Source organism: Amblyraja radiata, chromosome 12 (genome assembly GCF_010909765.2).
Source record: "Amblyraja radiata isolate CabotCenter1 chromosome 12, sAmbRad1.1.pri, whole genome shotgun sequence".
NCBI lineage: Eukaryota > Metazoa > Chordata > Chondrichthyes > Rajiformes > Rajidae > Amblyraja > Amblyraja radiata.
In genome coordinates, this window is record NC_045967.1 from 45,634,638 (window position 1) to 45,651,215 (window position 16,578).

General features: G+C 42.9%; 1 protein-coding gene across 1 annotated transcript; it reads right to left on the minus strand.

The window, feature by feature from the left end:
* Positions 1–567: 567 nt before the first annotated feature.
* rab39b (RAB39B, member RAS oncogene family) lies at positions 568–15,698 on the minus strand. The gene is made up of 2 exons (XM_033030681.1): positions 13,907–15,698; positions 568–2,079 (listed from the first exon to the last, which is right to left on the minus strand). The coding sequence occupies exons 1-2, from the start codon at positions 14,119–14,121 to the stop codon at positions 1,653–1,655; spliced, it is 642 nt and encodes a 213-aa protein (XP_032886572.1). The 5' UTR covers positions 14,122–15,698; the 3' UTR covers positions 568–1,652.
* Between the last annotated feature and the right edge of the window lie 880 nt (positions 15,699–16,578).

Below are 16,578 nucleotides of genomic sequence, written 5' to 3' on the forward strand. Positions count from 1 at the left end.
TCTGTGGCAATAAATTATATTAAAACCGGCAATAGATTGAAAATAATCCAAAATCGTGAGAAATGTGATTTTCTCAGTGATATTTATATCAATTCCTAGAAGCATTACAGTCCAAGCACTTGCTGTGAAATTGCATTAAAGCCCTTGTTTGCCCAATGGATGAAGAATCGACATCTGAGTCGTGCAGTTTGGGTAGAACTGCATTATATTTTTCTCATCCAGAATTATGCATACTTGCCTTGTTCAGCAATTACCCATTGGGTAGAATTCCTGTTTATTGACAAACCTAAAGGTTTTTGCAGCACCACTGTATAAAGCTCCTAGCTACTTTCCTAACATCTAAATGTACTTTCTAGTTCACCCTATTTCTTAGCCTGGGATCATCCTACAATGCAACTGTAATGATCCAAGATCAATTCACTCGGATGAAGGTTCTTTTTTTTAGTTGTACTTGTGTGTTGCTTCTTAATGCACAGCAGGATATGTCACTAACTAACTATTGAGTTCCTTTATTCATTAAGCTCACTTTTTGGTTATTTCAACGTAGGTCTGGTTTATTCACCAGAGTAATGACCAGATGGGTTAACCATTTATTCAGCAAGGTAATGAATCATTCAATAGCACTGATCTATCATATACAGCATATAGTCAACTTACTGATTTACAAATACCTCTTTATCTGTTTGTACACTCACTACACATAGGCTAGGAAAGGCCTTGTTAATTTTGCAGATCCAAAATGTTCACTATTCACTCACATTAGATGTTATTGATTTAATTTTTTTTCCCCTTTGATGTTCTCTCTACCACTATTATAGAGAACTATTTGATGAAATTATAAGTAATGCTTCATGAGCCATATTGACCATGGAGGATTACCATTCTGTGTAAGATCAATGGCATTTGAGATAATTAAAGAGCATTTGAGGTTTTAGTGTCTCCTGCCTATTCAGGAGAAAATGGCAGGGGTCCCCGTTCATCATTTACTGCCCAATGAATCTTGTTGGAGGAGCCCGTGGTAGAATTGGGGTCAATGGTGATGTCCAGACCCAAAGAACAAGTTCATGAAGCTGCAATCTAAGAACAACATTTTTCTACACATGACATAATCTCAATTTTAAATAGGTCTTGGGCAAAATAAATTCCTAAATGTTGTGACTTTACTACTGGGATCTTCTCTAATTAAGTCATGGGTGACTGATTGGGAACAGGTAGGTTACATAGAAGATCTTCACCTGCACCAGGAATATGCACAGGTTGATCAAATCAATGTAGTGATGCAGGTTCTTCAACTGCCTTCCTTTCCTCTTTTAGAGTAAGGTGTAGATATTGGTCTGATCCATACGCAGGCACTTTATTGCAATTTTCAAACTTAAAATGGGGAACCCCATCCCAGTGGTACAAAGGGGCAGGGTTAGGTTGTCAGTTTGTGGGCAGAGGGATAATCATCCCTCTTGGAAATTCTTCATCATCATTTGCAGAATAGGGTAACTGACTGCTCAGGGCTGCCCCATAATTTATAGATCAAGATGGCCACCGTGTGGAAATAGTGAATTTTTTGCAATACAAACTTAAAAAGGCCAACAGTATTTATTTGGTACAGTCTCTACGTGCGAAGGAACTTATCCAATTTAAACGCTTCCACTCTTTAATTAGCAGAGGCATCTCCTGCCTGATTTGACAGCTTCCTCTGATGAGTGGACCACATTTGGAACAAAACCACTCTTCACTCCTTCCCAACCCTCTTGCATCACAATGTCGCCCCTCCTCACAAGTTCATAAATATCCCTCGTCAGGTCAGTGAAGGCCTGTTCAACGTTGATGGAATCTCTTGCGGATGTCTCAATGTATTTCATCCGGTAAGCGGCAGCGAGCTTTTCTGCCTCTTCCTTGGAGACTTGCCGCTGAGATGCTAGGTCACATTTATGGCCGACTAGCACAAAGACGATCTGGAATGGCTGGACGTGAACTTTGGCCTCTTCCAACCACTCGTGGACGTTTTGGAAGGATCTACGGTTGGTAATATCAAATAACAGAAGTCCTCCCACTGAATTCCTGTAGTATGCACGAGTAATAGACCTAAAAGGTTGGAGAGAAAAAGTTTGAAAACAGCTTAATAATCTCAAAATTCATGACATTTATTTAAAAATTCAATTTTATCTTACATTTTGTAAACCTTGTTGATTTTGCTTTTGGTGACAAAAGTCAAGAGAAAAGTAAAATCAGTGGGTTTTTTTTTCAAACAAAAATTAAAAATGAGAAAAAGCAATGTTTCTTAAACATTTTGTCCACTCCACTGCAAATCATCAAGATATGTCTACTTTGAGGAAGTTCTCCTCCTCTCTCCGACGAGAGATTAGCAACATCCTCTCTCACTGCTTCCCCTCTGTGATTCCTCCTGCTCTCTGTATAACCACGTCGTAACCCAGACCCGTTACCACAGCCACCTTTGTTTTCTCGGGACTTGCCTGCTCCTCGTGGATTCCAGTTCCAGAGCCAATTCCTTCTCTCCTTAGATGCTGCCTCACCCGCTGAGTTACTCCAACATTTTGTGTCTACCTCTGTTTAAAAAGATCATATGTAATTTTCTTTCTTGTGAACTCTACTTCCTTATTTAGTCCCCAGTGAGAAAATCAGTGGCTAATTATTAGAACACATGATCAGAGTGATCTCCTCAAGTAATTCAATCATATTATCACACATGATCTTCCTTTAGCAAAACCATGGTAAGTCCCTGCTATTTCCAAGATACCTTCATGTCAATATCACTATTCCTGAATTGCTGTTAACAGTACGAGTACTAGAATTCTCTGCTAACAGTACTGTCGAAGTACTTCATCATAATTCTGTGGTGGTTCCAGAAGGCAGCTTGTGACAGACATCTGAATGGCAATTAAGGATGCACAATCCGTACTAACCTTGCCAGTGAGACCCACACACCATAAATCAATGAAAGAGTCAGCTGTGGCCAGGCTTTCTGCAACTGATGCAACATTTGATGAACATTTACTGATCATGTAGGCCATGGAGAGAGTTGGCTTTGTGTTGTAAGGTGGCAGCAGTTGCCCATGTTACAACTGGCAGAGTCCTGGAGTATCTCAACGGGCCAGGCAGCATTTCTGGAGAAACGGAATAGCTGAAGTTTCAGGCCAAGGCCCATGTCAGTCTGAAGAAGGGTCTCAACCTGAAATGTCACCTATTCCTTTTTTCCAGCAATGCTGCCGGGCCCGCTGAGTAACTACAGCATCTTGTATCTATCCAGCTATTTATGATTTACGGGGTGGTGCCGATAAACCAAGATGTTAACGTGCATCCTGGTACTTGCTGATCAGTTTTTATTCTTGGTTGAAGAAAATACAAGGACATTTTTTAGATATGTTAAAACTAATCTTAAATGTAGTAAAAATTAGAATCCTCAAATAAAACGCTGTTGAAAAACATTTCAAACTTTGATAATAAGTACGCGAAGTCTGACGAGTAACCATTTTGAGACAACTCTGGAAACCCTACTCTTGGAGATCTGAACACAACTTTCATCTTTCTGGGAAGTGACAAAGCCCTGCTGTGCTTTGATTTTATAAAGTAGCAAACAAGTGGCAATCAAATGGAACACTTACAGATTTCAAAATATTGTTAACACGCATTCACTTTATAACGTTGTATTATTATGCAAACAGAACTATGATGTAAGCTTAATATAGAAGTATTACTCTCGTTTTGCCATTTTATCACTTACCAAAAGGCCACCATGTTCATGACATCGGCAACACCTCAAAAAAAATTTCCAGGCACACAGCTCTAACATTTCATGATAAAGGATCTACTAAATCACAACAAACATCAGGCAGACAACATCAGTCTGAAGAAGGGTTTCATAGAAACATAGAAAATAGGTGCAGGAGTAGGCTATTCGGCCCTTCGAGCCTGCACCGCCATTCAATATGATCATGGCTGATCATCCAACTCAGTATCCCGTACCTGCCTTCTCTCCATACCCCCTGATCCCTTTAGCCACAAGGGCCACATCTAACTCCCTCGTAAATATAGCCAATGAACTGGCCTCAACTACCTTCTGTGGCAGAGAATTCCAGAGATTCACCACTCTCTGTGTGAAAAATGTTTTTCTCATCTCGGTCCTAAAAGATTTCCCCCTTATCCTTAAACTGTGACCCTTTGTTCTGGACTTCCCCAACATTGGGAACAATCTTCCTGCATCTAGCCTCCCTGCTCCTATACTCAAATCCTTTTGCTATGAATGCTAACATACCATTCGCTTTCTTCACTGCCTGCTGCACCTGCATGCCTACTCTCAATGACTGGTGTACCATGACACCCAGGTCTCGTTGCATCTCCCCTTTTCCTAATCGGCCACCATTCAGATAATAGTCTACTTTCCTGTTTTTGTCACCAAAGTGGATAACCTCACATTTATCCACATTATACTGCATCTGCCATGCATTTTCCCACTCACCCAGCCTATACAAGTCACCTTGAAGCCTCCTAGCATCCTCCTCGCAGCTAACACTGCCCCCAGCTTCGTGTCATCCGCAAACCTGTAGATGTTGCATTCAATTCCCTCGTCCTAATCATTAATATTTCATTAAGGCCCGAAACGTTGCCCATTTCCTTCGCTCCATAGATGCTGCCTCACCCGTTGAGTTTCTCCAGCACTTTTGTCTACCTTTGATTTTCCAGCATCTGCAGTTCCTTCTTAAACAAAGAACTTCAGGCAGTCTGCAGCGCCTGCAGATACTGAGGAAGAAAAGATACCAGAGATGGAAGGAGAAAATAATGAAACTCAGAAATTCATGTTGCAGCTTTGTAAGAATTTATTTTGGCCACATTTGGAGTACTTGTGCAGTTCTGGTCGCCTCATTACAGGCAGGATGCGGAGGATTTGAGAGGGTGCAGAATAGGTTTAACAGAAAGTTGCCTGGAATAGAGGGTATTAGCAAAAAGGAGAGGTTGGATTGCTTTCACTGGAGAATCGGAGGCTGAGGGTAGACCTGAATGAAATACATAGCATTATGAGAGGCACAGACAGGGTGGACATTTTCCCAGGGTGGAAATGCCAAAGATTAAAGAGCATGGCTTAAAGGTGAGAGGGGCAAAGTTAATTTTTTTAAATAAACAGAACCGATGGTGCCTGGAATGCATTGTCAGGAATAGTGGTGGAGGCAGATATAATAGTGGCATGTAAGAGGCTTCTAGGTAGGCACATGGAAATGCAGAGAATGGAAGGATATAGATCATATGCAGGCAGAGGAAATTTGTTCATGATCATGTTGGGCACATACGTTGTGGGCCAAAAGGCTTGTTCCTGAGCTGTACTCTTCTAGGATAAGTTTGAAAGGGTTCAGAAAAGATTTATGAGGATGTTGCCAGGACGAGAGGGTGTGAGCTATAGAGAGTGATTGAGTAGGCTGGGTCTCTATTCATGGAGCGCAGGAGGATGATGGGAGATCTTATAGAGGTATACAAAATCATGAGAGGAATAGATCAGGTATATGCACAGAGTCTTGCCCAGAGAAGGGGAATCGAGGACCAGAGGACATAGGTTCAAGGTGAAGGGGAAAAGATTCCCCTTCACCTAGGAATCTGAGGGGTAACATTTTCACACAAAGGGTATGGGTGTATGGAACAAGCTGCCAGAGGTGGTAGTTGAGGCTGGGACTATCCCATCGTTTAAGAAACAGTTAGCCAGATATATGGATAGGACAGGTTTGGAGGGATATGGACCAAGCACAGGCAAATGGGACTAGTGTAGCTGGGACATTGTTGGCCGGTGTGGGCAAGTTGTGCCGAAGGGCCTGTTTCCACACTGTATCACTCTATGACAGATAAATCCGCAGTAGAGTCATAGAATCATACAGCGAGGAAAACAGGCCCTTCGGCCCAACTCATTCAGACTGACCAAGATGTCCCATCTAAGCTATTCCCCTTTGCCTGCATTTGGACCACATCACTCTAAACCTTTCCCATCCTTGTACCTTTCCAAGTGACTTTTTACGTTCTACCTCAGAGATTAGAAGAAATAGATAGGAAAAGTACTTAGATGCTGGTCTAACATTCCAACTCAGTTTTTTATGATTATAGCATTGATGTAGAAATGTTCGAAAGTTAGTACATTTTTTGAGACGGGTGGGAGAGAAAAATCCGATAAGCTTTGGCCTGTCTGCTGTGGTAAAGCTACCAGAATGTGTTGTTTGAGGTGGCCTGACTGAGTACGTGAGCAAACATGAGCTGATCAGGAGAGCAAGTCCCACTTTGTATAGAATAAGTCATGTAGGACTAATCTGGCTAAATTCTGTTAGGCAGTTACTAATAGTGTCATGTCTATGGGCTTTACGTACAAGGTCTTCCAAAAGGCATCATGCAAGAGATTATTAGTAAAAATGACAACATGCAGAACTCTTTACATTTTAATATGGGAATTCATTTAGATATAGGAGATAAAAGAGAGGATTAAAAAGTACACACTCTGACTGGCAAAATCCCCAGAGATCTTTTCTGGGGCTTCAGCTTCTCTCTTTTATTTATGACCAGGGGTGAGAGAATCAAGAGTAGTATATTCACGTTTGGGGCATGTACTCCACCAGACTTCCTGAAGTCAATAACTATCTCCATTGAATTCTCCAATTTCCAGTAGCCCTTGCTGTCTCCTCCCCTTCTCAGCTCTCCCTCAGACCCTCGGGCTCCTCCTCTTCCTTTTTCCTTTCTTCTCCCCACCCACCCTCCATCAGTCTGAAGAAGGGTTTCGGCCCGAAACGTTGCCTATTTCCTTCGCTCCATAGATGCTGCTGCACCCGCTGAGTTTCCCCAGCACTTTTGTCTAACTATCTCCTTCATCTTGTTGATGCTGAGGGGGAGGTTGTTCTCCTGACACCTCTTTACTAAATTTGCTGTTTCCTTCCTGTACTCCATATCATCTAAGACCCAAACCACCCTGGCCATGCTCTCATCACGCTACTACTATCAGAAGGCAGGTACAGGAACCTGAAACCCATTATGTCTGGGTTAGTGGACAGCTTCTTTCCATCAGCCGTCAGTCTCTTGAAACACTTTGCACTGAATCTGAAGAAGGGTCTCAATCCGAAACGTCACCCATTCCTTCCATCCAGAGATGCTGCCTGTCCCGCTGAGTTACTCCAGCATTTAGTATCTATCTTCGGTATAAACCAGCATCTGTAGTTTCTTCCGCCATTAGCCACAACCACAGTGGGTGCAGCTTGTAGAGTTGCTGCTTCACAGTGGTCTTGGTAGGCTGAAGGATATTTTTCCATGTTGTATCGTCCAATCCAAATAACCCAACCTCAGCACCAAATTACTAAAGACTTAGTATTACCAAGTTTACACTATGTACTTTGACTTGCACTGTTATGATCTAATTTACTTAATGCAACTGATCATTTACTGTTTATTATATATTTATTTTTAATTTAATCCATTAATGAGCCTATAAAGCTACATTGTTTCTGGTCCAGGTCCATATGACAATTAAATCCCCTCAACTTGATTCATTGAGATGGACATAGCACGCCTTGAAGAAATGAGACTCCGACTAATAGATAAATATGACCAATTCTTAAGGAGTTGGTCTCCTTTCATCGACTTTTTGGAATCATGTGATGCAGCGGTACCATAAGGATTGCTGATTTCAGTTCATGACGTGGATAGATCTACATCTCCGAATATAGATTTGAAAAATTCTCTTTTAAGGGGCCTTCTCTTCTATTTCTACTTTCCACCTTTTCTTTTTTATTTTATTTTTTTATTTTTATTTTTTATATACACACTTCACATTTTTCTACTCTCTACCATCTATTTTTCCACTCTTTCCCCTTTCTATTGTTTTCTTTTTCTTGTCTTGCTTACTTCCTTCTCATAACATAAAACTAGAGGTTGTACATTGAATGGATTACGGTATGACATAGTTGGCACCTAAAATTAGGTGCCACTGTATTGTTTTGTATTGTATTAACTTCTAATAAAACAAACAAATTAAAAAAAAAACTTGATTCATTGAGTAACTTTGGGAGATTATTGTGTACAAGGCCCGAGGCGTTGCATACATCCATATTTCTTCTGAGAAGGAGAGTGGAGATGATTGAGCGATGGTTTGTTCGGGGCGGCACAGTGGCGCAGCGGTAGAGTTGCTGCCTCACAGCACCAGAGACCCGGGTTCAATCCTGGCTACGGGTACTGTCTGTACGGAGTTTGTACATTCTCCCCGTGACCGCATGGGTTATTTCCGGGTGCTCTGGTTTCCTCCCACACGCCAAAGATGTACATGTAGATTCATTAATTTTGGTACAAAAAAGTTGTAAGTTGTCCCTAGTGTGTAGGATAGTGCTAGTCTTCGGTGTAATCGTTGGTCAGCTCTGACTCGGTGGGCCGAAGTGCCTGTTACTGCACTGTATCTCTAAAGTCTAAAGATTGTTGGGTTACATTGGTGGGGGGGGGGGGGGAGAGAGAGGTGAGGAGTGAGACCAGGATTGCTTAACCTCAACCTTTTCTCCCTTAAAATGTTCTTGTAGAAAAAAAAAGCACCTACGTGAACATAAATACTCCCCCCACACTCTCTGATTGTAACCTAACACCGAAGGCTGAATCCTCTAGTTAAGACCTTGTACATGCAGCATTTGTATGCTGTTTGCATCTGCAGTCAAATTGCGTGGAAGTGATTGCAAACAAAACTGTATGCTGTTTGACGTCATTTTTCATGCCTAACTGCCTCAATGGACTGGTGCGTCATGCATATAAAATCGCTGAGATTTGTCCAAGGTCCTGTGCTCTGACCTAGTACAAGCTTTCCTATACAAACATGAGGCATATCTCATTTTGACAATTATAGGGGGAATTTATCAGCGTTGGATTGGATAAACATGGCTTGTAAACCCCATATTTATACGCACTCTCTCCACTTTTGTTCCCGTAAGATTCGCTGCTGTATACAGTGGCCATTCCCTCCCTAACCTGCTCCAGCCGGTGTGGGATGCTGACTGTATTATTGATGCCCTGTGGGTAAATCTTTGTGTTATTTCCATGAAAGAAGATGGAAAGAGATCCGATTTTAAACAGTGGGTGCCGAGGTTTTATTTCCACAGCTGGGAGAATCAAGAACAACGAAGACTAATTACAGCTGCACTATAGGGGAGGAAAAGCAGGTGGCACGTAGGCACATAAAGGATAGCAAGAATCAAAAGGAATACAAACGGTCAGGGTACCAAAGGCTAAGTGCAGATCACCCTTGATCTAATTGAAACTCGATTACCCCAAAGATATCTTTCCTGTATTTCATCAGCAAGTATCCTCTGGCGGCAACATCTAGAAAAACACAACTGGTTCTCCAGAGATGCTGATCTGACTTTTTTCCCATCATGTCTCTTACCTCCTCAGCAAGACATCACTGGAGCATGGCGACTCTTTGCATGATCTTCCCACAGAAGTATCTACTATCATCAGAAACAGTCGCTCTACTCTTTTAAATCCAGACGGTACTCGAGTTTGACGATTGTGATCATGTATGGCATATCTGATCTGTTTGGACAGCATGCAAACACACCGTTTTTCACTGCATCTCAGTACACATGACGATAAGAAACCTAAATCCTCACCTAGGCTTCCAACTCGCCCCATATCCTGTCCAATATCTCGTTTTGAAAGAGCAAATATTTCTTCCTGTTAAATTTTCAGAAGACCACGGCCATCGTCTTTCACACGCGACATAAGGTCTATTCTCCATCCATTTGGTCCTTTCTCATCTCCAGCGAAGTCAACAAACTGGACCAGAATGTTTGCAAACATGGCCTCCTACCTGATTCTGAACCCAGCTCCCTTCCCCGTAACCCTTCCATCACCAGAACTTCCCTTGCACCTGTCGCATGAGGGAGGACCTCATTGAAATGTACAGAATAGTGAAAGGCTTGGATAGTGGATGTGGAGAGGATAGTTCCACTAGTGGGAGAGTCTTGGACTAGAGGTCATAGCTTCAGAATTAAAGGAAGTTTTAGTAGGAAGGAGATGAGGAATTAATTAGTCAGAGGGTGGTGAATCTGTGGAATTCTTTGGCACAGAAGGCTGTGGAGGCAAAATAAGTGGGTATATTTAAGGCAGAGATAGATAGATTCTTGATTAGTACATGGGTCAGAGGTTATGGGGAGAAGGCAGGAGAATGGGGTTAGGAGGGAGATAGATCAGTCATGATTGAATGGCAGAGCAGACTTGATGGGCCAAATGGCCTAATTCTGCTCCTATCACTTATGATCTTATGATATAATTGTCTTCACTAATGCTGCAGACCCTTTGTTGCTGACCTCTATCATGCCCTTGCTCTCTGTTTGATTATTCAAACACTCTCCCACTTAACCTCTCCTCTCTCACCTTTCACATCCTTTAGTTTACCCAAATCCTTGCTGTCTGTATAGTAAATTGTAGCAAGGTCTACTCACCATCAATCCCAGTTCCTAGTACATCAACAAGTTAGATTTCATAGAAACATAGAAAATAGGTGCAGGAGTAGGCCATTCGGACCTTCGAGCCTGCAGCGCCATTCAATATGATCATGGTTGATCATCCAACTCAGTATCCTGAACCTGCCTTCTCTCCATACCCCGTGATCCCTTTAGCCACAAGGGCCACATCTAACTCCCTCTTAAATATAGCCAATGAACTGGCCTCAACTACCTTCTGTGGCAGAGAATTCCAGAGATTCACCACTCTCTGTGTGAAAAATGTTTTTCTCATCTCGGTCCTAAAAGATTTCCCCCTTATCCTTAAACTGTGACCCCTTGTTCTGGACATCCCCAACATCGGGAACAATCTTCCTGCATCTAGCCTGTCCAACCCCTTAAGAATTTTGTACGTTTCTATAAGATCCCCCCCTCAATCTTCTAAATTCTAGTGAGTACAAGCCGAGTCTATCCAGTCTTTCTTCATATGAAAGTCCTGACATCCCAGGAATCAGTCTGGTGAACCTTCTCTGTACTCCCTCGATGGCAAGAATTCCTTACATTAAATCCCTCCACACGGTGATTGGGATCATCTGACAACATGCCCAGCAATTATTACCATGACAGCCAACAGCTTGAGAAACATATTTATTCAAACCTCCATGAGACATCAGGATATGAAAAAAAAATTGTATTCAATTTAATACCAGAGTAACATTGCCTGCATTAAGATTTATGCTGTAGATCGCAAAATGGTCATAAATCGTGTAGAACTCTAAGAGGAGATTTTTGTTCCTGCATTCTTTAGTAAGAAATTCAGATGTCAGCTTTGTCTTTCAGATTGAGAAATGGGTTTTTGGAGGTTGTGACTTTAACACGGGCATCTCCAACACATACAAGGCTGGAACAAGTCTCCCATGCATTTTGCCAAGAAGACCATGGCACCAAAGGGAGGATCGCTGGCCTCAATCCAAAGTTAAGTGGGGTCGATAAGGCTGGTCCAAGTGACAGGCTTTAATGCCAGCAAATAGCAGGCCAACATCTCTGCAACTTGCAATTCTCTGAGTTTACTGCACTCTTCCAATTCAGGCCTCTTGTGCATAAAGAATTTCCTTTCCCCCTTCATCAACAACCACGTCCAGGCTGTAGAATTCTACTCACAAGTCCCTCCGATTCACGACTCTCTTCTCCTTTAGGGTGCTCCTTCAGATCACCTTTACTAACCAAGACTTGCATTACAATCCACAAATCTCCTCATGTGGTTCAGTTTGGCATGTTACCTGATCACTCTGGGACATTTTGCTGCATGCAGTCAATATGCTATGGTGTCCTTATCTCATCATATTCTATTTGATGATACCAGGTCTTTATGTAGAATTTAATCCATCATTTTAGAAACATAGAAAATACTGGAACAAGTTTATGCGGATCTTCGAGTCTACTCTGCCATTCTATATATTCCTTTCTCAATCTCATACCCCATGATGTCTTTTCAGTTGAGAAATCTATCTATTAATTCATCTTCTTCTTATACTTTTCCTGTATTTTGAACTCTGTGGTAGAGAATTCCATAGGCTCACCTCTCTGAAAATTTTTCTCAACCTTGTTCAAAATGTCTTATCCCATGAGACCAGAACTGTGATTCCGTGTTTGTTGTCTCCAGAGCTCGGGAAAATATTATTTTAGCATCCAGCCTGATGCAAGGAGAATCAGGTTGGATGCAAGGAGATTATCTTGCATCCAGCCCTGTCAAAATGCCATGCATTTCATCTGGAACTCCCCTCATTCCTCAAAACTCTGGTGCATACAGGCTGGTTGACCCAAACTCTCCTCATCTGACAGGTAGACCATCCAAAGAATAACTGTGTCAAACCTTCCTTTAGTGTCATATACAGTGTGGAAACAAGTCCTTCGGCCCAACCTGTCCATACCTACCAACCCTTTCCAGCTTGACAACATCTTTCCTATAACATGGTTCTCTGATCTAAACACAATATTCTAAATGCAGCCGCACCAACATCTTATATAACTGCAACTTGACTCCCAACCTCTACTCAATACTATGACTTATGAAGGCCAATGTGCCAAAAGTCTTTTTGGCACCCTATCTACCTGTGATGCCACTTTCAACGATCGATGTACCTGCACTCTTAGTTCCCTCTGCTCTACAACACTCCCCAGATCCTTCCCATTCACTCTGTAAAAGGTTCTTGGGTACAAAGACCAAAATTGTTCAGAATACTCCAGGTGCAGTCTCACTAAGGTCCGGTACAAGTGTCATAAGGTCATAAGGAATAGGAGTAGAATTAGGCCATTCGGCCCATCAAGTCTACTCTGCCATTCAATGATGGCAGATCTAACTCTCCCTCCTAACCCCATTCTCCTGCCTTCTCTCCATAACCTCTGACACCTGTACTAATCAAGAATCTATCTCTGCCTTAAAATGTTGAACTTCATCCGTGCTCCTGTGCTCAAATCCTCTGACGGTGAAGTCGAGGGTGATTCTGTGAGTTTCGGGTTACCAGGTCATTCACCTGCCATTGTATTCCACACGCTGCTTAATTATCTGCTTAGCCACAACCCATCAGCATTGTTCGTAATCCTTTAAAAAGGCACTCATTAAAACAGCTTTCTGTGTACATTTATTATAAAGCCTCAGTCACCTGCTTTTATATTCAGAGACAGCCAACAGCAGACATTTTGTGTGGAGTTCTCCCTTATGTGGGCTCCAGCAATAGAAATGGTGGAGTGTAGATCCTACTTAACACCCACTGAAAAATATAACTTAGAATATCTAACACAGTTCACATAGTTTAAAAAAAATTGAATCCTTGAATCTTATGATCTCTGCAAGTTCACAGGTTCATCTTATCTGGTAAAGATATATCACAAGAGCATGAAAGCAAGAATTTTTATATTCTTTCCTTAACACTTTTGTTTGGGTTAAATTATTTCTGTCACTACATGCTAATATTGTCTTCTGCTATGTTAACAACAATTGCTTTTTGATAGCGTAGACGGAAGGCTGCAAATGTTGGCAATGAGGTAACATTTGTAGAAGGTGCAGGAGATTCTAGGAACGTCTCCACATTTGTACAAGGGGTGTTGCTATTTGCAGAGATGTGCTGATGTGTCAATATCTGCTGGGATCCGTCAAGAGAAAAAAGTTTGAAGCCCGCTGAAGTGTGACTTCAGTGAGCTGTGAATGGAAACTTTGATCTGCAGAGAGCTTTCTCCATTCATAGCATCATGGGAATGGAAACCATGATATCACACCAAAGAGACTTCTGCACCAAGTGTTTACTGACAGCAGTCCTTCAGCATAAAACAATGAAGCAAGGCACAACAATGACGTCTTTGCCAACCATTTTGATTCACTCAACACAGTATTACGGCCAAAGGTAGTGAAGGTAGTGTGGACATTGTCAAGGTTTACTGCTGATGCTCAGACTTACCTGAATCTCTCCTGACCAGCCGTGTCCCAAATCTGGAGCTTAATCCGCTTCCCTGGCTCGATCTCCACCAATCTCGAGAAGAAATCTACCCCGACTGTGGGGTCGGAGACTTGGGCAAAGCGCCCCTCTGTGAAGCGGCGGATCAGGCACGACTTCCCCACCGTTGAGTCCCCAATGACTATCAGTCTGAACTGATACACCCAAATAGCCTCCATCTTCACTGATCTGAGGATTTCTTTCCACTGGTCAAATTGGATAAATAATTCAAGTCAAGAAGATGCAAGCCTGTACGTAGACTCTAACCACAGGGAACCCACAAGTCACTGAAGTTGACCACACATCAACTACACAACTGTCAAACAACAACAAAAATCAGAGGTCTTCTGGCCTTGTGGTGAGGCTGCAGTGGTCGCAAGATTCGGGCCAATTTCTCTTCTTTACAAACGGTTCATCGTGAGTAATGCTAAAAAAAAAACAGTACTTGCAAACACAAAAGGACGTTTCAGTCCAAGATTCAGTCCGTTCCTCCCTCTGAATGCCTCCTCACATCGCCTGATGAATATCCTTGATTGTTCCAGCGCTTTGGTCGAGCTCAGAACAGGATCGGCTGAGATGGATGTTGTTTGTTGGTGCGATGTGCCGCTGCCCTCCCTCCTCTCTCTCTCCCTCTCTGTATCACACCAGTGGTGTTACTCCATCTTTAAACCTGGAGAAAGGCATTCAGGCAATGGCGAGCTGTCACAACCATGCAGGTAGGTGGATGGGTGAAGAAGGGACGAGGTTGAGACAAAAAAAGGGGCGGCTGGCACTGTGTGTAGCCCGGGGCGGCTGGCGTGGCAGCGGGGGTTGGGGTGGGGGGGACCTGGGGCCGCTCACACCCGCCGGCTCCACTTAAACCCCGGACAAACTCACAGGCTCCAGGTAGTGGCTCCTTGCGCCGTCCAAGGTCGCTGCCATCGCTCCGGCACACACAGGGAAGGGAGGAGGGGGGGAGGACGCAGAGAGAGAGACAGAGACGCCTGCCGCAGGCGGCGAGGGTTTGTTGCAATCAACACTTTGCTCGATACACAGACGTCCCGGGCAATTCAACAAAAATAATCCCGAACACAGATTGCAACACGAGTTCCCCTACAGAAAAATTAAAAAAACAATATTGCGTGTAAATGGGAAGAACACAATGAGATGCAGCGAAGAGCTTACTCCGGGTGTAGCGTCCTCACTACAGAAGGGAAGTCACAAGGTGCTGGGGGGAGAGACGCACAGACAGAGAGATGCAATGGCGATGGCGATGGCGACCGGGGACAAGCAGCTGCCGCCGGGCTGTCCCCGCCGCTCCTCCCGCTCACACTCGCTGCCGCAGCGGCCTGTGAGCAGCTTGGCTTGCAGCTCCGGGCGAAGGAAGGCTGATGAAATCACTGCAACATCAGCACCATGTACAAGGCAGGCAGCCTCATCATCATCATCATCATCTCACCCATGGCAAGCGGCACCTGCAGGACACTGCGCATGTTTGCGTTCACTTAGCCGCAGGCTCCCTTGCGAAGCTGCCTGCAAAACAAGCACAGTCTGGCCAGCAGAACAAACGCGCCCCTTGTCATCGTTATCTTTTAATATGGGGTGAAAGAGCAAAAACAATGTGAGCTTTCACAACCACCAGAGAATGGCACAGGTCTCAGTGTCTCTGTCCAAGGCCTGGGTTAAAAATAGATGGGAAATATTTTTAAAAGAGTGAGGGTAATATTTCAGGTGAAACCAAATATGGGAAGTGTCTAATGAAGGACCATACCCACAAAGGTGGAGGCCAAGTCAATGGATATTTAAAAGGCAGAGATCGATAGATTCTTGGTTAGTATGGATGTCAGGGGTTATGGGGAGAAGGCATGAGAATGGGGTTGAGAGGGAAAGATAGATCAGCCACGATTGAATAGCAGAGCAGATTTAGATAGATAGATACTTTATTGTCATTTGTACCATGAAGGTGCGGTGAAATTATTTGTTTTTGCATACACAGTACACAAAGAGTCGCCACAAGACGCAGACAAAGTTGCAAAGTCCCCCGTCTCTCCCCCCCCCCCCCCCCCCCCGCCATGCTGGGTCCCCTTTATTCTTCATGACCTCGGCCAATATTGTTAATGCTGTGGCTACAGGTATAAGCCTAAGAGCAACTTTCAGAACATCAACAAGACAATTGTGTGAAGGGATACACTTGCCGAGATAAATGTATCCTATTCCTTGCTGTATCTCTAAAGTCTAATGTCTAGTGGTGGGTGAATGAAAGAAGTACTGCAGAATTCTGGGGGTGGCTTGGAATATAAAGATATAAAACACTTTTTACAATGTGGTAAAGTTCTTGTCATCAGGTAACGTGACCAAAGGACAATACCCATAATATTCCAAAATACAATGGAACTAGAAAATATCTTGAATAAGACGGCATATTTTAAACTTATATTCAAAAATATTTCAAATGTCAGGCACACAGCTGTCAACCTGGTAAACTCACGTCACATCAATAACATGAAAATTAATAGAAACTATAAAGGATAATACTTGTGGGTTAATATTTATAAGGACAAATTGTTAGTAAATCCTCAAATTCCACGACATTTATGTGATTTTGTTCTCTTAAAAGAATCTGTTGTAAAGCATTATAACCATGGTATCACCGTAAA